General features: G+C 47.6%; 1 protein-coding gene across 1 annotated transcript in view; it reads left to right on the top strand.

Annotated features, from left to right (window-relative positions):
• LOC142570743 (phosphatidylcholine translocator ABCB4-like) overlaps window positions 1-23,970 on the top strand; it is a 90,319-nt gene that overhangs the window by 6,707 nt on the left and 59,642 nt on the right. The window contains exon 2 of the mRNA XM_075679085.1: window positions 791-891. Within this exon, the coding sequence (XP_075535200.1) occupies window positions 791-891 (101 nt within the window). The remainder of the gene's footprint in view (window positions 1-790; window positions 892-23,970) is intronic.

Raw genomic sequence — 23,970 nt, 5'->3', positions numbered from 1 at the left:
CATTGCCCACTGGAAAGAGAAGTAATACTGAAACATACAGCATTCACGTCTATTTCACACGTTGTTAATAAAATAATCTGCCGAAGGGGTCACTGTCGTCTGCAGGTTTATTTCAGTATCAAAAAATTGCGCAAAGCAATTTGAAGCGATGTGAACGTACAATATATTCATTCTATGGGCATAGGCTATCCATGCCATTAGAATTAATTGTTAGTTGGCTACCTCTTTGCTGAACTTTACTCTGTGTATTTATTTAAATATATTGTATTTGTGTATGCTGTTCACAATGGAAATTTAAAGTAAATGCTCAAGTAAAAAAATACGCATGAGGTACCCACCGCGGTCACTTCAGACGCGCTTGTCCTCTTATTATAAGTATTTGCAGAATTAAAGCTATAGTACGAATTAAAAGCCGTGTACCTCCACACCGACAATGATGCAGTAAACTTGTTGCCACAATAAAACTCGAAGTGAAAAGGTAGAGGAAACTCAAAAGAAACCTAAAATGGTGTAGGTAACACAACTCATATTAACGCTGGGGGGGGGGGGGGGGTTGGTTTCAGCATCGCCAGGAGGGGCTCCCCCCCCCCCCCAGAAAACTTCGGAGAGGGTTCGGGCCCCAGAGCCCCCGTAGTCTGCGCCTATGTGAGGAACATTCACACACGCCCGCTAGGATGTCACCTGGGGCACAAAATGTTTGTAAGGAATATGCCGGACGGAAATAGAATCATTGAAAAAGAAAAGGTTGTACACCAAGTTGACGTAGGGCGGGGCCATTCTTCTGACGCAGGTTGCCGCCGAAGCTATCCAGAACATCCGTACGGTGGCGTCACTGCACCAGGAGGAAGTCTTCTGCGCTAACTACATGCTCTCACTTTTAGAGGCGCAGAGGTACGCGAGCCGCATTCTTTTAAACCATGCTCTTATTAAGTGCGGTTACAGAAAAATCATGAAAATGCTTTTGGCTTTTATTGGATATTTCTGCGGCTTACTCGATCCGCGTGGCTCTTCGGGTAAACGTGTCTCGAGATCAAGGTTTTCAGATATTTTAATGAGATATTTGCTGCAGGGCTCTCTTCCACACTCGTGACACAAAAAAAAAATGTCACGGGTGATCATCAGAACGGAAATAAGAAATCTTCCTTTGCACTTCGGGACTTGTGGTGAGGTGCACTAATGTTTAGCTAGACGACATATTAAAGAAACTTGCTGGTCAAAATTAATCCGGTATGCCCAATTACTGCATACCTCATAATCAAACCGTAGTGCTGGCGCGTGAAACCCAGAAAATTCAATTCCTTTATCTTTTTCTCTTCCTGAAAATTTCTATGTCTACCTTGTGCCTCATGATGATGATTTATTGGCACCTCTGTGCAAGTGGCTGGTCACCTAGTCTGTTTGACTTACTCAGGCATGCTATACATGCTTTTCAATCTAGCATTTTTGTATAAACCTCCTTAATCTTTTTTCTCTTCATCAAAACTTCATCTACTTTGCACAGCTACCTATGCCTGTAATGAATGCAATATCAATCCTTTCCCTGCTTTTTTCCACCAATATTCTAAATGTCTCTTGTTTACATCCCCGCAGGGGCGTCTGCATAAGCAGGCGTTTGGTGTGTACACTACGTACCCGAGCACATGAGGTTTCAACCCTCCCGCGTGCAGCTATGCGTGGCTCTGCAGTGTCCGTGGAAAGGGGGATTATGGGGGTTGAGCGGATGCCGGGTGTTCCCACTTTTCAGATTCCCCGGGGGAGGCAACACGCCTCCTTGGCCTCTTCTTCCGGCTGGGTCAGTCTGGCGTCTCCAGGCTGACCCAGCCGGATGAAACGGGCACTCGCCTTTCCCTGTCCTCCTCTTCAAACTTCGGATTCCTCTCTCTTTTTCAACCTTTCCTGTCTTCAGTGCTCCTCACTTCCAAATTTCCAGGCGGCAAATGTTAGCCTTGTGTGTAGTAACCACACTTCATCAGACATATTGGTTTATAGCAGAATTCTAGAACTGGAGTACACAGAACATAGTCCTGTCGCGTCCCCTTGTTGGGCTCCGTAGTGGGTGGCTCGTCCCTCTGCTGAATACCGGCATATACAATATATATATATATATATATATATATATATATATATATATATATATATATATATATATATATATAAATATGGCACAACAATTTCCTCGACTTCCCGATCATCGTCAGAAAAGAGAAGCGCACCGATGACGTTTTCTAGTTCTTTCGCAAGCAAAAATTAAACTGTCCCGGATATCATTGGGTCCACGGTGACAAGACAGAAAAAACAGCGAGAATGATTTCCGCTTTTTTCGTAGCAATATCCTTCAGCAGATTTTAAGGTCAGGGTTCAAAGCCACGATTATGGCCAGTGGCGACCTTCTGCTAGAACTATGCGACAAGAAGCAGTACGAAACATTTTCCAATCTAGCGTCGCTTGGGGAGGTCCCGGTGACCGTAACCAAACACTGCACAATGATCACTGCTCAAAGTACCATTTCAGAAGAACTTCTGAACTGACTGAGCAAGAGCTTTTAGAAGGATGGTAAGACGAGAACGTGATTAATGTCCACCGAATAAAGTTGAAGAGAGAAAATAAAGAAGTTGCAACCAAACATGTCATAAAAACATTCGAATTTAGTCGTCTGCCCGAGGCCATCCAGGCAGAATACGTTAAGATTCGCGTGAGACCGTACATCCGGAACCCTCGAAGGTGCTTCAAATGTCAAAGATATGGCCACGGTTCACAAAGCTGCCGAGTACATCAAACCTGTGCGAGGTGAGTTGTCCACGATCACCCCTTAGACAACTGCGAAGGCAAACTACATTGGCCGAACTGTGACGGCGACCACGCAGCTTACTCGAGTTCTTGTCTCACATGGGAAAGAGAAAAAAATAATAACTGTGAAAGTAAAAAAAATCTCCTTCAAGGAAGCGCGAAAGCACTTCCCATTTCCCATACAGCAGGGTACGCTAATGTGACCCGTAAGGGGGCAACGCCGCAGCCAAACTCCGGCTTCAGCGCGGCTCACAAAGAGTGTGACCGTGGTTGGGCCACCAGCCGCCTCGGTGGGTGCAGCCACCGCTGCTCCGCTATATCAGAGAATGGCCCGTGAACCTTTGGGTTTCGAACGGACCGCTTGCAAGAGCGGATGTGCAGCGCCCCGCAACCGGCGATGGACGTGACTCCCGGTAAAACGGCGACACCGGTGCCTAAGGAGCGTCTCTCGATTGCTCCAAAAAAGAGACGTTTCCCAACACAGGGCCCGAAAAGGGCTCTGTAAGTTAAGTTAGCTTTCATATGTTAGACACAGGGAACAAACCTCCTCTCAATTATGGGCACACAAACGTTTCAGTGCAATGTTTGGGCTACATAACCTGTTAAAGAACTTCTTCATAACAGAAGTCCAAAAGTTCTGGGTATTCAGGGAACACACTTAGAATTCACGCAGACAAACTTTCCTAGGCAAAATGCCATTTTTCGGAAAGACCGCGATGATGCTCTTGAGTCGTCTGGCTTTGTGGCTATAACGGTAAATAAAGGCGTTGCCTGCCAGCAATTACAACTCCCAACATTCCCTGAAGCAGTTGCTGTTTGAGGACTGCTGTTCAATAAGCCAGTCACAATCACTTCCACCTACATTCCGCCCAGCTACAAAGTGCACAGAATAGAACACAAATCTTATTGATGAATTTCCGGAAACCTATGTACTCCTAGACCTATGTGCGCATAGCACCCTGTGGAGAGACTCACGTTGCGATGCAAGGGGTCGCTTAATCGATAATTTCCTTTTTTCTGAAGGTACATGGCCCCTTAATAAGAAAGAGCCAACGTTCTATAGCGCTGCACATGAAACATTCTCGTCGACATACATAAGTATAGCATCAGGTACACTCATGCCATACGTCCAATGGAACGTCATGAAGAACACTACGGAAGTGATCACTTTCCGGTTGTTTTAAAGCTAACAAAAGCAGATGAATGCTGTCAGCAAGCTTCTCGATGGGAAGTCGATGCAGGAGACTGGATGTGGTTTCGCGAGCTTAACCATTTGACCTGGGATTATGTTCGTGCTCTTACTGTTGATGATGCAGTGTCATACTTAGCTGTGTTTATAATTGATGCCACATCAAAAGGGATCCCTCAAACTAGAGGTTCGGCTAAACGACGCATTCCCTGGTGGAATTCGAAATGTGAGGAATAACTAAGGAGGCAGAACAAGGCGTGGTGCCTCCTACGTGACTCTCCTACGGCAGAGAACCTCATAAACTTCAAACACATCAAATCACAAGGCCGGCGAACATGACGGATCGCTAAAAGGGAGAGCTGGCAAAAGTACATCTCGCGAATTCATATACACAAGGAAGAAAAGTCTGGAATAGTGTAACGAAATCAATAGCGCAGCCTTCTCAGAGTTTGCGCTTGCTTCATGCTCAAGGTCAGAGTCTGAAAGACCAGGCCAGTGCACTTGGAGAGAAATTCGGCCATTTTTCTTGTTCAGAACGTTACTCCGAAGCTTTCATGAAGAACAAGAATATAGCAGAAAGTAAAGCGTCGTATCGAAAGTGCAGTGGAAGTGAACAATACAACCGTCTTATTGCTATAGCCGAGCTCAGGGCGGCTTTGAATACTTGTGAGAACTCTGCTCCGGGAACTGACCGGATTATGTACGTAATGATCAAACACCTTCACCCTCATACACAAATGGTTTGGTTGTCCCTTTTGAATACTATCTGGGCAACATGATACTTTCCGTTAGCATGGAAACAGGATATTGTAGTTCCTATCTTGATTCATCTACTGCGGCAAGTTGCCGGCCTATAGCGCTAACAAGCAGTGTCTGTAAGTTCTACGAAAAAAAATGCTTATTCGCTGGCTGTTGCACTTTCTCGATTCCAACAAAGTGCTGGGCCCTTATCATTGTGGATTTACAGGAGGTCGATTCGCCACTGACAACCTCGTGCGAGTTGAGGCATACATAGATGAAGCTTTTGTTCACGAACAGTTCTTCCCGTCGGCGCTCTTTGATATTGAGAAAGCCTATGACACCAGTTGGTATTAAGGAATTCTTGCGAGGTCTTTCTGAAATGGGTAGTCTCGGCAACATGTATAACGTAATAGAAAGCTACTTATCGAACCACACGTTCCATGTTAGAGTCGGCAACGTTCTATCCAAGCCATTTATCCAGCGGAGACCGCGGACCCAAAGGGTGTAGCGCTTAGTTGTATCCTTTTTATTATAAAAATATATTCGTTACGTACATGTATTCTGCGAGGTATGTTCTAGTCCACCTTTGTTGATGACGTGCAGATGGGATTTAAATTATGCCACCGTGCAATCTGTGAACGACAGGTTGAACTTGGTTTGAAGAAAGTGTCCAAATGGGCACACGAAAATGCATTTGGGCTAAATCCCCTGAAAAGCAACTGCGTCCTGTTCTCGAGAAAGATCGCCCTGGTCTCAGACCCCCATATTGAGCTGCATGACCAATATTTACCTGTAAACAGAGAGCACAAATTTTTAGGCATTATTTTAAATGCGAAATTAATCTTTATTCCACATATGAGGAGGTATTCCGAAACAATCCACTTCAGCGATAGTATCGCCGCCAGGCGCTACTATGGGATGATGTAGTGCTCAACCTGCCAATCAGCTCATCTGATTTTGCTAAAACAGCCAATCACCGCGCACCGATGGCAAAGGCGGGACCAAGGCGATAGTCAGTCAGTCAGTCAGTCAGTCACTGTTTTATTTTCACCAATCAAAAACATCTGTGAAAAAGGGGGGATGGCGAAAAAGCTGCGAATACTGCAGCTTGACTAAACACCGTCCACCCTGTAGGAGCAATAACAGGGTCAATATGCAAGCAAGAAGTGAATAATTAAAGTGACAGGGTAAACACTCAAGCGAAAGCAAATAATTATTATACACCAGTACGAAAAATAGTACATATAGGATAATTTTTGCATATAATAAAGCAAGAGAAGACAAAGTAGCATCGTACATCTATGCTTAGTGAACACAATGATACAAAGCAATACAATTTAGGAATGCGCAGTTACAAAAACAAGCTAACTACATTGGTGGGGTTTAGTGTTTTGATTTCAATGTCTTGCTGCTCATATGCGTTAAGAGTGCTTGTTAATGTGTAGCTAAGCCTTTCCGTTCCGTAAATAGTGCGTGAGAATGGAGTTTTCCAGAGGGATTTATACCGATGGAAGTAAATACTTTGAGTAGGTTCAAGATTTCCAAGTGTGAGAAATGTGTCAAGCTTCCCGCGAGTTGCACTAATGTAGGATTGTAGCAGCTAGCATTTGTGTATATTGGTCGCCATAACAATATTATTAAAACAGACCTTTGGGCGAGTTGGTAAGGCATATTTGAAACAGAACAGCGCGGTGTTCACGGGGACAGCGCTCGTCCGTGTCGTTTCTCCCTGCTTGTCCCCGTGAACACCGCGCTGTTCTGTTTCAAACAATATTATGCTTCACAAAAAGATGGCTGGTGTGTTCAAGGTATCGTATGTTCTCTATTGCCCTAATAGCTCTTTTCTGAAGTATCTTTAGCTTATTCAAATTGGTTAATGTAGTGTTTCCCCATATTAAAGCACAGTAGTTCAAGTGAGCATGGAACAGAGCTTGATAAATAAGTCGCTTTATGGTAAGGGGCAAGAGATATCGACAACGATTTAAAGCACTAACCACGCGTCTCAGCTTTAAGCTAATCTGATCTATTTGCTCATTCCAGGATACATGTTCATTAAATATTACTCCAAGCGTCTTAATTGATTTGGTTATTGAAATTTTGTATGGGCCTAGGGTAATATGGTTAGGTAACTGTAGGGATGCGCCAAAGGCTCAAAAAAGGACACATATTGTTTTTGTTTCATTTAGCGTTAAATTGTTTTAGTGCACCAATCGCGAAGCTTATAACAGGTGTTTGCTGCTAGTGCCTCGAGAGTACCTAACTTTCTTCCAGTAAAAAACAGTGTGCAATCATCAGCATAAATTATAAATTTGCAATCTTCGTCGATGTTGATTAGGTCATTGATCTAATATAAAAATAATACAGGCCCTAGAATGCTGCCTTGTCCCGGTTTTAATTGGTAGTGTGCGTGATTTAAAGCAAATTATTTCAACGTACTGAGACCGCGCACTCAAATACGACTGAATAAGTTTGGGCGAGATTCCTCTAAATCCATACCATTTTAATTTTTTGAATAATAATTCACGACTTACGCAATCAAATGCTTTACTGAAGTGCAAAGATAATGCAAGTGTCAAAAGCCTGTTTTCGATATTGTATAATATGATTTCTTTTTGTGCTAATAGAGCGCTCTCAGTTGAACGTTTCTTTCTGAAACCATATTGACATTCGGTAATAAGATCGTACTTTCTAGAGAAGATATCAATTCTATCGTTTATTATTTTTTCAAGGCATTTCGACAACACGGGGAGTGTGGATATTGGGCGATAACTGCTTAAATTGTTTTTCGCTCCTGTTTTGTATATTGAAGTAACTTTTGCTAATTGCATGAGCGTTGGAAAAATACGTGTTGATAGCACCAAGTTGTAGATATGTGTTAGTACTTCCGCTGTGATATCTAATACATACTTTATTAGTCGCATTTCTATGCCATCAGAATCACAGCTACGACTATTTTTTTTATTCTACTGAATTGTGTAATTATTTCAGAACTGGAAGTTGGTTTAAGAAAAAGCGTGTTTGGTATCGAATTGATGCCGGTTGTTGTTTGTGCGCTGTGGCTGGCATTTCCTATTTTCACGAAGAAGTAATTGAATTGTTCTGCAAGCTCGGTTCCGTTTAACGTTTTTCCGTCTATTTCCAGATTTTCAATTTTAGTGGGAGTGGCTCTTTTATTCCGTACTTCATTTAGTTTGTTCCACATGGTATTACGTCGCTCTGGACGTTGTGGATCTAATATATGGTAGTAGTAGTCCCTCTTTGCCCTTTCCTTTTCTTTATTCAACTTATTTCTAACAGTCTTGTATTCCGTCCATAAGTCCGCATTACGTGTTTTAACGAACTGCTGGTAAAGTTTATTTTTATGGTTTATCTGTCGCTTTAGATAGTTTTTATCCATGGTTTCCGAGGTTTGTTTGGTCTGTGATATGTCTTGAGAGGAAACAATTCCAAGTAAAGTTCTTTAAATGTTGTTATAAAGTTATCATACGAGTTCTTTGCATCTCAATCGGCCAAAATATCATTCCAATGCAATTGCTTGATACGGTGTCTAAAGTGCTCCAATGTTGCAGGTGTCACTGAGCGGTACGTGAATACTTCTGGTTTCACGTAGGCCGGGTTGGTGTGCATTTTCAGGACAATAAATATAGGCAAGTGATCGCTTATGTCGCAACTTTGTACCCCTGAAATTCTTTCTTCTGTTATAGAATCGGTAACAAACATGTCCAGCAATGACATTGTTAATTCAGTAACTCGTGTTGGCATAGTAATGACATTTTCAAAAGAGTTGCACTCAAACACTGACACAAATTCATTACTTGTAACTGAGTTCTTCGAGACATCTATATTAAAATCCCCGCCTACAGTAAGCATATACTTGATAGCATTTGCATGTGACAAAAGACGATCAATAAATGTTAGGAAATAAGCCATAGAACTGCTTGGAGGGCGATACAGAACGGCGAATACATTTGTACCCTTCTTGATACGTAAGGATTCGTAGTTTTTTGTAATAAGGCTGTATTCTTCAATTACTTCACAAACCTCAAGAGTTGTTAGAATGGCAACGCCACCCCCTCTACTCGCCCTGCGGTTTAAAAAGAAATGGTTGAACCCCGGCAGCATGAAATGTTCTGACTCACTAGTATACCACGTTTCTGTGAACATTGAAAGGTCAAAGTTTATGCCACATGATTCCAATAGCAAAGTGATATCTTCTTTTTTTTATTGAAGTGACCGTGCGTTTAAGTGCATCACTTTTAACAACATAATACCATTTTTCCTCGATTTCACAACATGCTGAATGTCCTCAGGGCGATATAACTAGCCGACATAACATTGCGAATAGGCATCATCGAATGTATCGCTGAACGTGTATGTTTTCAAAATACGGCCCCTCAAGTACCTTAAAAACAAATGCCTAGGAACCATGGACATTCTAAAAAGTCTGTCACACACAACGTGCGGCAGTGACAGGAAGTGCATCATATGCGTTTACAAAAACCTCAAACGAACACGCTTAATTACGGGGCCATAGTGCATAAATCGGCTTCTCCTAGCGATTTCAAGATGCTGCATCCTTTCCATCCCCTAGGCATCCGCCTGGTGCCTTCAGGGCAAGTGCTGTAGAGAGACAGTCTCTGCATTGAAGATGACCAGTGATAGTCAATCTTCAGAAGGCATACTTCAGTTTTATATTCTTCTTTAAAGTTAACGCAAACCACGAACATCCCTCTTACGTAGCCGTAAACGACTTGACGTCTGCAGCACTGTTTAATAATCGACCTGCAGCTGGAAAACTATTCTTTGTTCTCGTAAGGAACCTCAGCGAGGAAATGGCTACTTCATTCCAGGAACATCGCCTAGTGACCCGAGCAATGCTTTTACCGCTGTGGCAACTCAGAGAAAGCGATACATCGTTTGTAGACGCGACAAAACACGCTCCAGAGGCACATATTACAATGCATTTCCTAAAAATCCAGTCCAAGTACTTGCCCACAGATTTTTCACTGACGCTTCAAAGTCACACGCCGGGGTATCCTAGGCATCTGTCGGTATTCCTTCGCGGAATCCGATATACTGCAATGAGAAACAAGTATTTTTACGGCAGAGGCATATGCAGTGCTCTCAACAGGGAAGCATATAAGGAAATTGAAACTTCAAAAAATAATTAAATATACAGATTCCCTAAGCGTGGTAAAAGCATTAAAGTCACTCTGTAAACACACAAGTACTCTATTTATTGAGCTATATTCCCTTCTGTGTCGAGCTCATACATCTAACCACCATGTCACTATATGCGGGGTGCCTCGCCATAGAGGCAAATGAGGGTAACGTGCTGGCAGACCAAATGCCCGCGTCAATTACATCTCACGCAATTAACGCTACCGCTCCTGTCCCAGCCACAAGTCTGAAGCCTTTCTTGCGAAAAAGACTGCGAAGCGATTGGCAATGCTTGTGGTATTCTAAAACTATTCATAACCGCCACTGGATTAAGCAACAGTTACTTTCCTGGCCTTCCGCTACAAAAACACGACGAACTGATGTCTTATTCTACCGCATCATACTAGGACACACATATGGCGCCAACAGCTTTTTGCCGACTATAAATGAACCACCAACTTGCGGTAGACGTGGTGAGAGGCTGACCATCCTCCACGATCTCTTAGAGTGTCGGAGAGTAGAAGCTGAGAGATGCACTTTTCTGTAGCATACCGGCAGCACACCCCTCTTCATCCCGGAATGTTTCTTGTTCCAGAACCATATTTACTGCGATATCTGCCGCAGCTGTCAGCGTGGTCATCACGTTCTCTATACGGTCTAAGTGTAGTAGCACACCGCGTGTCGCGACACCACGTGTGGTATGTTGTACGTGCGAGCGAAAGCACGCGACGGAAGCCGACTATCACGGCTAAATATGGCGCGTGCGAAGGAAGAAAGCTGGGAGAAAACGCGCCGTCTTCCGTCGCGAGAGAGGTTGTGGGGGGAGGGAGGTATTGGGGGGCGGCGTCGTGCTCCGGCAGCAACTGCGCATTTCGCGATCCGGCGCAAAGGGAAGTGACGATCGCGGCTTGATCTTGCGCGCCATATATGGAGGAAAGCGGGGAGGCAGCGCGGTAAGGAGTGGGGGCGGCTTCGACTCCGCCAAGAAGCGCGTACTTTGCACGGGCGCGCACTGTCGCACGCGCCCTACCTTGAAAGGGATCTGCAGACGGCTCATACCCTCGTGCGCGCTGTGTTCTCGCTGCTCTTCCGTTAAAGCGATAGACTACACGAAGGTCACTTCACTCGCTGCTGCTGCGGCGCTTGCGCACACCAACGTTTTGACAGCGAGTGTCCGCGCTCATCGAGTGTAATATGTTCATGATTGCTTGTGCGCGCGGACACCATGCTTGTTAATTCAGTCAGTAAGCGAATGTTTCCAAGTTTATATAGCCGATAAAACTACTATTGCCACCTCATATAGCTCTCTGCTAATTTGCTATCTCAATCGACGTTTCGTCTTTTGAGCGAAATTGGGACTTTTCTGACACGAAAGCAGTCTTAGCTTTCTTGAACGATGTTGTATTACAGGTTATTAGCCCCGTACACTTGTAGCACATCCTCTTTTCAGAAGATGCCGCTGTGATAGTAATTTTCTAGAGCACATGCCTCCAAGCCTTTGCGTTTAAAGGGCTCTGTTAAGGGAGTAGGGCTTCTTGCAAACGTTTTCCTGTGACGTATTTCAGCATAGCATCATTATTTCACAATGTATCCTTTGTGTCCATAATACACCTCATTAGTCATTGCCGTAATTTTATTAGAGCGCCGGAGCGCAAGTGTGGTAGGTGTCACGTCACGCCACGTGATCCGCTGCGGAGAGCCGTCGCAGCTGCGCTCGCTCGGAGCCTCGCCGCTACGTTACCACGTGACCAAGCCAGGATTAAAGGGCTAAATACAGCTGACGTAGCATGAGCGCGCGCACACGTTACGTCACGTTTGCGAGAACAGCCGAGAACAGCGTCTACAGTTCGACCGATGGTTCGACGCAGTGGCGCAGCCAACGTAACCAGACGCGGCCAACGCTCTCCGACGTGTCCGACGTCGAGCGACGCTCGCCCAAGCGCTGATAACGTCGCATCATAAACGCTCCTTTAACGGCTGCTTCGCCGGCGCTTGGTCGCTCAGTCTCGCCATGGTTGGCGCGCCGGCTGGGTCGTCTGTGCATGCGCTTCAGCGGAAGTTACAGGCTGAATCCAATCATCCAGTAGATATAGCTAGACGGCAGGCGACGAAATCTCAAGCAAAGGCAAAGTTGCCTGCTGAAACACCGCCACACACGAAGGCCATATTAGCATGTTATAGAGAAGCTTACCAAGCGCGGAAGCGTGTCAAGATCGGAGCTACTGCAACCGCGCAGTGCTTCAGCAACACGAACATTAACAAGGAGACGAAGCCGTGGATACAAGGAACGTCACCCATAGCGAACGTTTGACGAACCACGCCCTTCGGCTGGCGGCAAGCTCGACTGCGATGTCCAGGTTTAACTACGACTTCACGGACAACCCGTTCGGCAGCGTGTGCAGCGTGTGTGAAAGACTGGCCTAACTGAAATGAAACACTGTGTGCATTGTCTGCAAAACCAAGCCAAACATACGTTTCGCTCGTGATAACTAGGCTTGCGATAATTAAACCTTAGCCATTTTTTACATATAGGTTTTGCACACTTTAGAGCGACCGTTTTTAGGCCCCTTTTGTTGGGACTAAGGGTACAGTATCCCACTGTGGTCAATCAGTTGTTGCGGCTCTGCGTCCTAGCGGCCATTACGGTTCCGTGCCTGATGAAGTGCCGCGTGACGGGCGATCGGGAGGTCCGGGGCGACGTTCAAAAAGGGGAAAAATGTTTATTTGCTTATTTTCATGCTGGGAGTGTTTACATGTACTAGCATGAGTTCGAGCACTAGTACGAGCATGAGTAGGAGCATACGTAGCAGACGTAGGGCCCGTACGACTAGGAGCACTAGTACGAGTCGGAACACACTCTCACAACTCTCAAAATCAACTTTTTATGCACTTCTCTTCCCTTTCTCACGTGCGGGAAATTAACTGTTCTTTTTCTCGGCTAACCACAATCGCTGAACAGTTCGCAAAACCAGCCCATGACGTCTCATCATCCCGCCGCCATCCTCGTCCATTGTTGCACGTTCGCCCCCGCATACGAGGTAGCGGCGTGGCAAGCTGGGAACTTGATGTCGAAGTCGTTTCCACGGAAACCCTCGATGGTTGTTTATTCAAGTTTAAATTGACCACTTTGATTAATTATTGGGCCGTTCGTGACGGTCCGCTTCTGAAGGTCAGGCTCCGGAAGAGTGGTATTCACGGTATGGTTGTTGCTTCCGCAAAAGACGGCGGCTGTGTCACCTCTGGTGAGCTCTGTGATTTTCGTGCCACCGTCTGTGTCGGATCGAGCCTCGTCCAGGCAGGCGCTCGTCCCGCCCATAAACTTTGATTACGCTGATTTAGTAGCCAGCTCCCTGGTACAGAGAAAACGATAATACAGCGTGAAGGGCCTTTCGTAGCTTCACGCTTGCCGGTCGAGCAATAATCGTCCAGAAGGGATGCCGGGTAAACAATTCTAAACGTCAGTCGTAACACTTCTCAGCCATGTAAAATCTACCTCTCCGAATTCATCGGTCCACTGAAAACTCACCAAGACTGGCCTGGCGCTCTTTGGCCATACTGGGCTCCTACGCCAAAAATAAGAACACATCATTCATTCATAAAGGAAAATTGAGACATCCACCCGCTCGCAGCAAATGCTACAAAAGAAACCCATACGGGTTCCTCGGAAGAAAAGCCTTGCAGTTGAAGAAAAATTCGTCCTGGTCCGGGACTCGAACCCGGGACCATGCGCAGCCGCTCTACCATTTGAGCTAACCAGGCGGCTAGTAGATGGCAGGGCGAAGTCAATCAAATTTGTCAACAACTCGAAGCAAAGGCAACAGTTTGGCGTAATAGTTCTACGGAAACTCGCAAAGTGGAGGGAAGTAATTAATAAAGGAAAACTCAGAGGAGTGGGTGGATGTCGGAATTTCCCCTAATTACTTCCCTGCACCTTGCGGGTTTCCCCAGAAATAGTACGTCAAATTCATTCATTCATTCTCTTCTTATCTCGACTACTGACCGGTCGATAATTCCGTCCGCTTTAAATCCAAGGACTTCTGGAAGGTGTGCTTTACCTGTAGGTGTCACTGAGTGAATCCTTTCGCATTTCATTGTCATGGTTAGTCTGCCGATTTTTGCTGAAGCATGCACACGCCTCATCTAGTACGGATATTTACTCCGGTATGTTTTTGTTCTTAGGTAGCCAGGCCGAGTGTCAAGTAGCAAGGCGCATTCCTTAGTGTTATCGTGCAGAGTTTACCTCGTAGTTTCATTATTGCAATTCTTGTTTATCGCTGTGGTCTTTTTTGGTTTCCAATCATTGCATGCAATTCCATGTTTCCGTTTTTGATGGCTCCTGCATGTCTAATTAGAACTTTAAATTGCCCTGCACTTGGTCACTTGGTTGCAAACTTTCTAGACATGTTTCTCCATGCTGTGTCCAAGCTTTTTACGTGATGATGCTTGTTCACTGTATCCGCATATTTATCTTGATGCATCTTCCGGTGTCTATCGTCAAAACTAATTTTTATCTGAGCTTCTCACACTTCAAAAGAGGCGCAGCCAGTATAACCCTACACTGCCTCATTTTTGGTTTTACCGTGAGCTCCCAAAGCCAACTGGTCTACGGATCTTTGGTTAACTTCGAGCCGCGGCAACGTATCTGATTTTAAGCACAAAATGGCATTTGTGAAACTTAGCGCTGGCACCAGTACTCCTTTCTAGATTCTACGCACCACCTCATATTTATTCTAGTGCCAAATCTCCCTGTTTCATTCTGCACTTCGCTTCCCCCTCCCACTTATTTTCCTATTAGCATGCCTGCGTGCCTAAGAATATCACATAACAGTTCCCTGTCTACGTTGTCGCAGACTGCTTTAATATCTACAAGTGCTATCCATGAAGGTTGAAATCTCTCTGCACTAAGTTAGAACAAGCATATTATCCCCTAAGTGTCTGCATTGTCTGAATTCATGCTGTAGTTTCCTCAGTAGATAATTTTTTCCCACTCACATGGACAGTTCAAATTTTATGGCTTGCACTGCCATTCTGTGTAACTCCGAGGTTGCTGTAACTGGCCTGTACGCGAGTTCGTCCAATCTTTATCACATGCCGCTACCTTTGTACATGCCACCTGGCGTACAACGAACACACATTGCATAACAAAATGGTAATAAACTACAAAAAGCAACTGTAAGCCAAAAGGCATGTATGTACACGGTCACATGCCATCAGGATCGAGGACGCATGAATACGAAAGATGTTCCACTTCTTCACTTGTTAGTGCAACTGACGGTTGGCTTAATCAGTCATCGCGAAGGTGGCAAGTGTGAAGCCCTTCCATAATCTCACGGTTAAGTAAATTAAGACTGCGGGGGAGATTGCCAGTGTTGCCGAAAAGAGAAGTACATCCTCACTTCTTGCAATGGTCCGCTAAGTGAGTTTGGGATATGCAAGTATGCAAACATGTATGCCGGATCAGGGCATATTTGTTTTCTTTTAATCTCACTATAGCGCATCTGCCACTGTGACCAACGTACATTTTTTCCACGAGAGAACGGCAGGTGGTACACAAACAACACCAACCTTTAAGGGGAATAAATGAATGTTCATACCTAATGACACATCAGCTTAGGCCATTATCCTCAGCTCTTAGCTTAGTTCTAAGGTAATTTCGTAATCTAACAGGCGAAGATAACCTAACTGACAAAGAAAAGCTGCACCAACACTGTACCTGCTTGCAATATTCTTCAAATTATGCGACTTCTGCATGTATGGAATGACAATCGGCTTCCTTTCGTGGTGACGCTCTTGTACTTTTTGATGCGTTAGCATTCTTAGGGTACTTCACGCACTTTCCGGGGAATAGCTCAATCTCTATTTCCTGATGCTATCTGTCTGTATATCTATGTATTGACACCTGTACTTATTTATTGTTCTCCGGTGAACTCTTTTCAGCGGCGGCTAACAAATGTCAAACGTTATCGCACGAGCAGGACGCAGCTCTGTCTATCAGAAGTTTCTCGAATGTTACCGCTGATTCTATCCATTGCCCGCTGTTGCCGAACCTTATGTAATCTGATTGTATACACGACACGAATTTTGTAGTACTTTCTGGAAGGCACGCTCTAAGGATTGGGGTCGGGCATGAAATAAGTGGTAGTTGGCCCATGCCGTCGTCCGACACATCCACGCTGAGGACGTTGTTGAAGGGAGGGACTTGTTCTCATCGAGAACGAGGAATAGGGGATTTATTGACAAGATCTACATGAAGGGTGGAGAACGTTACATTTCATCAGTCTAGCATGACTGAAAGCGAATGCACACCGAAGAGCCGACAACGGCTGCTTAAAGAACTGTCCTGCCTAGATCCCTAGGCGAGGGAAACCTGTCGTTCAACCTTACGTCCAACGGGAGAGTCATCGCCTTTGAGAGCGAGGGTTCACACACTCACTTCCGCACTTTGGTTTCACTGAACACACCGAGGTGAGATGGTTCTTGTAGACAGGGGTCTTGACCCGTGCAGGCGCCTCTTGATCCCAGAGCTGACCCCGCAGTCAGTAGCAGCCTAGTCTGTCCATTGACTGTGACAACCTCTGGGGCCCGTGGGAAAGCACCGCAAAACATCCCCTTCCAGGAGTACCCCGCTCCAAGCAAACCGTGAAGGCGACATCGAATCGACTAACAATACTCGGTCCGCCGAACGTGGCTAGACATGCCTGCGTCGTTGGGCTGTTGAGGCGGCGCATTGTTGTCTTTACAAAGCGAATCGTCGCACCGAGCCGGGAAAATTTTGCAGGTCGGTACCCCTGCATGCCGATCGCAACAACGCGGGCACCGGCGATTACGCTGGAACGTTCGAAGAGTCATGTACAGAACCCGACAAGCTTGACCCGCTGAAAAAATTTCGGCGATTGCCGACTGTGCTCGCCGCTGTCATTGTGCTTGGAGTGCGATTTACTCTTGTGGGCACAGGCTCACCCGATAAGAAGTTACTTTCGTGATTCACAGTTTTTCTACTGTGTTCTTCACCATCACTACAACGTGACATCTGGTGAAGGTGCTTTTGCGTTCATGTACTGAAGGCTCCTGTCAAACCCACTCCTCGAACACAACGCCAGCGTTGCTTCAGACTACTGAACAAGCCACAGGCTACAAATCCTGCCCCCTGAGCACGGACTTCAACCTGAAACGACCAGGAAGACCGTGACCAAGTCATGCATATCATCATCACTGACTGAGCATCGCCTGCAGCCATCCAACTGCAACAACCCAGGGAACCACCTATTTTCCACAGAACTTCATACCACGACACAGAAACTTGGCACAAGACATTCGAAGAGATTTCAACTTACGACTGTAGCTCTGAAGACAAGCTGTGCCAAGTGCACTTCTTCTTGGAGGAGGCCATGGAGACATGGTTCGAGAACCCAGAGTCAACCATAACATCATGGGACCTGTTTCGCAGCACCTTTCTTCAGACATTTACGAGCGCCGTACGGAAAGAGCTAAAGTCCTTCCAGAACGTGGAGCGCATCTACCTCACAAAAAAGTCGCCATCTTCCCTGAAGTGCTGGCCCGCCTGTTTGCTCATGCTGGCATGGCAGAAGAAAAGTTCGTTTCCTGATGAGGGCTGTGAAACAAAACCAGCTCACCGGACTAATTCCCAGCCAACCAAAGACCGTCGCGTAATTTTCATCGAAAGCCACGACCATCGAGAAGACACTGGAAATGCGCACCAGACAATATTGTTCCGGAAGGATGAACGAAGAGAGGAAGAAGATCGCGAGACGCTGGCTGTTGCGGGTTGTTGTTGGTCAGCCATTTTAACTACTCGGACTCATTTTGTATATATATTGTAAATACAATCTTCTACACTCCCAACATCCCCGTAACATATTGGTGAGAGGTGCGGGGTACCACGGGTGGAAACGGAGCTCCGCAGGGGACGTCGCATCACCATCCGCACCATGAATGACGGTGAACACTCGGGATCAACGTCGTTGCCACCTCCTACGTACGTCATGGTCGCATGCTACGTCGCTGTCACCTTCGGTTGTCGTTATGCAACCCAAGGATCCTGGAACTTTCTGCAGGACCGACATCACCGACGTTGAAGAGTGGGGGGTCATGTACGAACGCGTGAGTGGAATCAAGAGATGGGACCCTACGTTTATGCTAGCTAACCTGTTGTTCTACCTAAGAGGCACGGCAAAGGTGTGTTGCGAAAACCACGAAGATGAGCTAACCAGCTGGAACCAATGCAAAGAGAAATTGACAGAGTTGTTTGACAAACCAGCCGGCCATAAAACTGCCGCAAAGGAGGAACTGGCCTCCCGAACCCAATCCCACACTGAGTCCTATGTCTCGTACATCCAGGACGTGCTGGAACTTTGTCGTAAGGCCGATCACGCCATGACAGAAGCTGAGAAGGTCGGGCACGTGCTTAAGGGCATTGCTGACGACGCGTTTAATCTGCTCATGTGCAAAAGCTGATTTACAGTTTATGCAATCATTAAAGAGTGCGGACAATTCAAGCAGGCTAAAAGCTGACGCGTCTTGCAACCGTTCGTCAGACTTCCCAATACTGCCGCAACGTCGACGTGTGAAAATCAACCCGCACAGCAGCATGCGTCGCCATCAGAGGACGTGGTGCGAATCGTTTGACGTGAACTGGATGCTATGGCACCCGCAGCTTTCTGTTCGCGTAGCCTTGATGCTACCACATTTTCATTTCCTCTCTTACAAGCGATTGTTCGTATGGAACTTGAAAACATTTGTTTACAGTCTGTGTGTGCCGTCACCCATCCCAGGGCTAACGAACGCCCTTCTAGTATTTTCACTCCACCCCGACGCGTCTTTCCGCGTTAGCGCAACCCGACTGAGTGGAGAACTGCGGACGACCAGCCTATATGTTTCACCTGTCGCCGCATTGGTCATGTCGTCCGATACTGTCGAAACTCGTGGCCCTCAACATCTCCCACGCCGACCAACCTGAGCCGTTTTGGTGGAAATGCCCGCAATGTTTCGCCCACCGCCGAGTATAACAGCGCTGACAACTCTGCTCAGATCACATGGTACAGCCGCTCACCATCGCCGCGCGGACACCACTCTCGTTCACCGCAAACGCGTCGCCCATCTTTCCGTTCGGCGCAGCCACGTCGCCTTTCGTGCCCTGTGGCTTTTGGCCGCACCCTTCCGGAAAACTAAGTAATGCAGCCCTCGGAGGTGGTGCTCCATTGTCTACTACCGCAGCAAATGCTCTGTATGTGCCCACAAGGAGAAATGTCATAGACGTTAAAATAGACGGCGTACCTGTCCACGCACTCGTCGACCCTGGAGCCAGCGTATCTGCGATGAGTGCTAGCCTACGAAGACGCTTAAAGAAGGTTCTGACCCCAGAAGCTTCCCGAGTGCATCGTGTGGCCGACGGCGGCGTGCTGGTTGTTCTTGGAATGTGTACTGCGCGTTTAATTATAGCCGGCCGCCCTACTTGTGTTCTCTTTGCTGTGATCGAACTCTGCCCTCACGACGCTGTCCTTGGATTCGACTCATTCTGTTCTCATCAACTGCGCGACCGGCGTTCGTCAGTTACAACTGCTTCAACTCGGCGATGATCCGAGTACCGCCCCACCGCGCTTGTGGTAGCTTCAAGATGCGCCTCTGTCACCCGAGGCAGTTACTTAAGTCACTTTGACCGCCCAGCCACAGGTTCTAGACGGTGAATATGTGCTTCGCCCCATCATCGACGTGCTTTTTAACTGCAACGTTGCTTTTCCGCATATGTTGGTCGCCGTTGCGAACAGCGACGTCGTTCCACCGCTTCTGAATTTCAGCCTGTGCCCTTAAGCGATTCCGGCCGGCATGTTCTTGGCCAGCGTTTCTAGTGGTTCCGAATTTGAGATTGAAAGTCTGATTGCCGAGAGTGACATATTAGCGCCAATTGCAGCTCACAGCCCAATGGATGACTTCGCGAAAATTATTGCACCTCACTTCACCTCTGGACAGGCCACGGACATACGACTCTTGCTTTAATCGTACAGTGACAACTTTGATTTCGGCGACAGGCCATTAGGCCAAACATCTGTTGTTCACCACCGTATAAACACTGGAGATAGGAATCCTATTCGTCGGCGTCCCTATCGGGTATCGCATGCTTAACATCGAGTTATCTAATCAGAAGTGGACAAAATGCTCCGCAAAGGGGTCATCGAGCCATCAGCCAGCCCTTGGGCTTCGCCTGTCGTCATTGTGAAAAAGAAAGATGGTACCTGGCGTTCTTGCGTCGATTATCGCCACTTAGACAAGACCTCATAAGAAGGCGTCTACCCACTACCACGCATCGATGACGACTTGGACTGCTTGCACGGAGCTAAATAATTCTCATCCATCGATCTTCGATCCGGCTACTGGCAGATTTCAGTTGATGAAATGGACCGCGAGAAGACGGCCTTCATCACGCGGGATGGCTTATATCAGTTCGAAGTCACGCCCTTTGGCCTATGCAATGCTCCTGCGACATTTGAACGTATGATGGACTTTCTTCTGCGGGGCTACATTTGGGCCACCTGTCTTTGTTAACTTGACGACGTTATTCTTTTTTCTCCCACGTTCCGCAGCCACCTTACCCGACTCGCTGCAATTTTTGCAATCTTCCGAAAAGCCGGCCTTCAACTGAACTCCATGAAGTGTCAGTTCGGGCGCCGTCAGATTACCGTGTTGGAACACCTCGTTGACGCATCCGGTGTCCAACCAGATTCGGAAAAAGTACGCACCATACGCAGTTTCCCTGTGCCACGTTCTGCCTCTGACGTGCGCTGCTTCGTCCGCCTGTGTTCTTACTTTCGCCGTTTCGTTAAAAACTTCGCCAACGTTGCTCCGCCTTTGACAGATCTTCTAAAGAAGAACACGCCATTCTCATGGGGCCCGGAGCAGGCTCACGCGTTCGACGCTCTCAGTGGGTTTCTGACCACCCCACCCATACTTGCCCACTCTGATCCGTGTGCACCGACCGAAGTCCACACTGACGCAAGCGGCTATGGCATCGGCGCTGTTCTCGCCCAACACCAGAATGGTACCGAGTGCGTAATAGCTTACGCCAGCCGCCTGCTGTCACTTTCCATCACCGAGCGGGAGTGTTTGGCTTTTGTTTGGGTTGTCGCCAAGTACCGGTCGCACATTTTCGGTCGTTACAGACCACCACGCCCTCTGCTGGCTGTCTCCCCCCCCCCCCGGGACCCACAGGACGGCTTGGTAGCTGGGCTTTGCCGCTCCAGGAATTTTCATTTATTGTCAGTTATAAGTCTGGACCTTTCTGCACAAGGACGCTGACTTTCGCGTGACCCCGTGGATTCCCCTGATCCTGTTGCCATGATCCGGTGACCTGCGTGACGGCTTTGACTGACATGACCGACATGCGCGCTGAACAACTGCGCGACGAATCCTTACAGTCTATGATCGCCGGAGTGCAATCTGGCCGCACCGAGGGCACGTGCCGCATGTTCGTGCTGCATGACGGCATCCTCTACCACCGCAATATCAACCCTGATGGCCCCGAGTTGCTCTTTGTCCTTCCTCGTCAACTGAGATCCGTCGTTCTCGAACAACTTCACGATGCACCGACAGCGGGAAACCTTGGAGTTTTGTGTACCTACGACCGCGTATGACGCCGGTTCTTCTGGCCGGGTCTCTACCGCTCTGTGCGTCATTATGTCGCAAGTTGCGAATTGTGTCAGCGCCGGAAGAAACCTCCCCTGCCGCCTGTCGGCAGACTCCATCCAATTGAAGTTCCCTCTGAACCATTCTTTCGCGTAGGCCTTGACCTGCTTGGCCCTTTTCCGACGACGACTAGAGGGAATAAGTGGACCGCTGTCGCTACTGATTACGCGATAACAAAGGCGTTACCGGCTTGTTGCGCAACAGACGTCGCCGATTTTCTCCTTAATGACGTTATTCTCCAGTACCGTGCACCTCGACAGTTACTTACAGACCCCGAGCGCTCATTCTTGTCTCAAGTTGTGGACGACCTCCTCCGCTCTTGTGCCACTGAGAACAAGCTGTCCAACGCCTACCACCCACAAACAAACTGTCTTACGGAACATCTCAACCGAACATTCACAGAGTTGCTGTCGATCTATGTTTCCTACGATCACCGCGACTGGGACGCAACGCTGGCCTACGTGACATTCGCGTATAACTCGTCCCGGCATGACACCGCAGGATATTCACCCTTTTATCTTTTGTATGGTCGCGACCCCACATTGCCCTTTGAGACCATCCTACCTTCTGCGCCCGGCGTTGTTACTGAGCACGCTTGCGAGGTCATCGATAGCGCTCACATGGCGCGTCAAGTCGCCCGATCTCGCTTATTAGCGTGGCAGCATCTGCAAAAAGAACGTTACCACCGGTGCCATCGCGATGTTCTGTTCGCCTCAGGTGCTAGGGTACTGCTTTGGTCACCATGTCGTCGGATCGGCCTCTCCGAGAAGCTTCTCTCGCTTCATAGGGCCTTATGAAGTCCTACGGCAAGTTAACGACGTCAGTTACGAGATCGCGCCGTTACAGTTTGATCCGTCTTCAAGTCCGTCGCCTGTTGACGTCGTCCACGTTTCGCGGCTGCATCCATACTTTGCTCGCAGTTCTTCGCCTACCATGCGCCGAGACGGCGCTTCACCACTCGGCTATCCTGTTACAGAAGGATGAACAAGGAGAGGAAGAAACTCGCGAGACGCTGGCTGCTGCGGGTTGTTGGTAGTCAGTCAGTTTAACTACTCGGGCTCATTTTGTATATATATATATATATATATATATATATATATATATATATATTGTAAATACGATCTTCTACACTCCCAACATCCCCGTAACAATACGATCGCCAAATGGCTATGCCGAAGCACGAGGTCCAAGCACTTGGCACCGACGATTGGCGCGAGACCATCCGAGCATTTGTGCGCGAGGAGCTACAGAGGCTATTACTAAGGTCGCAGCATCAGGTAACCTCGGTCGCTGATTTCGTACGAGAAACCCAGCAGCCATTGGGAGTTCGCAAAGTGCATCGGGAATCACCACAGCCCCTGGATGAAGCGATGGCCTACGCCACCTTTGCTCGCCGTCAGGGTTCGCCTCTACGCCCGCCTTCTCACGCTACAATTTTATCGCCAGCCTCTGCCACCTCCAGCCCGCCCGCCTGTGAGCATGCGCAACGCCCGAAGGTAGACGGACACATGGCGCGCCCTGGACCACCGTCCGCTCTGTTGCCACTGCGGATAAGCTGGCTACGTGTATCGCCGGTGATTACACAACGAGTTGGGATAAGAAGGTTTGCCGTCAATGTGCCGCGTCCACAGCTAGGCGAACGACCACGAGACATCGCTCACTACCTCGCAGTCACTCAGTGGGAGGTCTAGACGACCTTCCCGTTCGTCGTCGCCAAGGCGTTACCTCTCGCCGCAGCGCCGACCCTATACGGGCCCTAGTAGTAGCCGGTCTATTAGCTCATATCTGGATAAGTAAAAGCAACAACCGACGGAGTTACGATTGCTGTTCGCCGAAATTTTGAAGATACTCCGCCGTCCATGAAGACATCGCAAGAATCATCCCGCCGACGTCGCGACGACACACCGCCACCTAAACGAATCCTCAAAGACAAGCAAAAGCTGTGGAATGAAGACTTGACTACACGAGGTATCACCATTGGAATAACGCGGCGCATCCGTTACCCGACGCCTGGTCCTAACTGCGACGCAAGGCAAAAACCACCGACCTCGATGTGCTTCTCGACGGCCAAGAAGTGACCGCTCTTGTAGATACAGGAGCGGACTCCTCCATCATCAGCGGATTATTCGCAGCCAAGTTGAAGGAAGCGAAGACTGCATGGTACGGCCCTCGAATTCGGACAGCTCGAGGACACCTGACAGCGCCGACTGGAATCAGCATGGCAATAATTGCAGTTCATGACCTAACCAACCTGCAGCGTTAGTTGCCCTCCAAAATAATTTTCGAGACGTTACTCCCGGCATAGGCGTCCTAAGCCAACAGGGCGCAATCATCGACCTGAAGTCTAAGTCGATAATGCTATCCGAAAACCATGTGATATCACCGGAGAGCAGTCT

The sequence above is a fragment of the Dermacentor variabilis genome, chromosome 2, assembly GCF_050947875.1.
Source record: "Dermacentor variabilis isolate Ectoservices chromosome 2, ASM5094787v1, whole genome shotgun sequence".
In the NCBI taxonomy this organism is placed as follows: domain Eukaryota; kingdom Metazoa; phylum Arthropoda; class Arachnida; order Ixodida; family Ixodidae; genus Dermacentor; species Dermacentor variabilis.
This window is presented reverse-complemented; position numbering and strand designations above follow the sequence as displayed.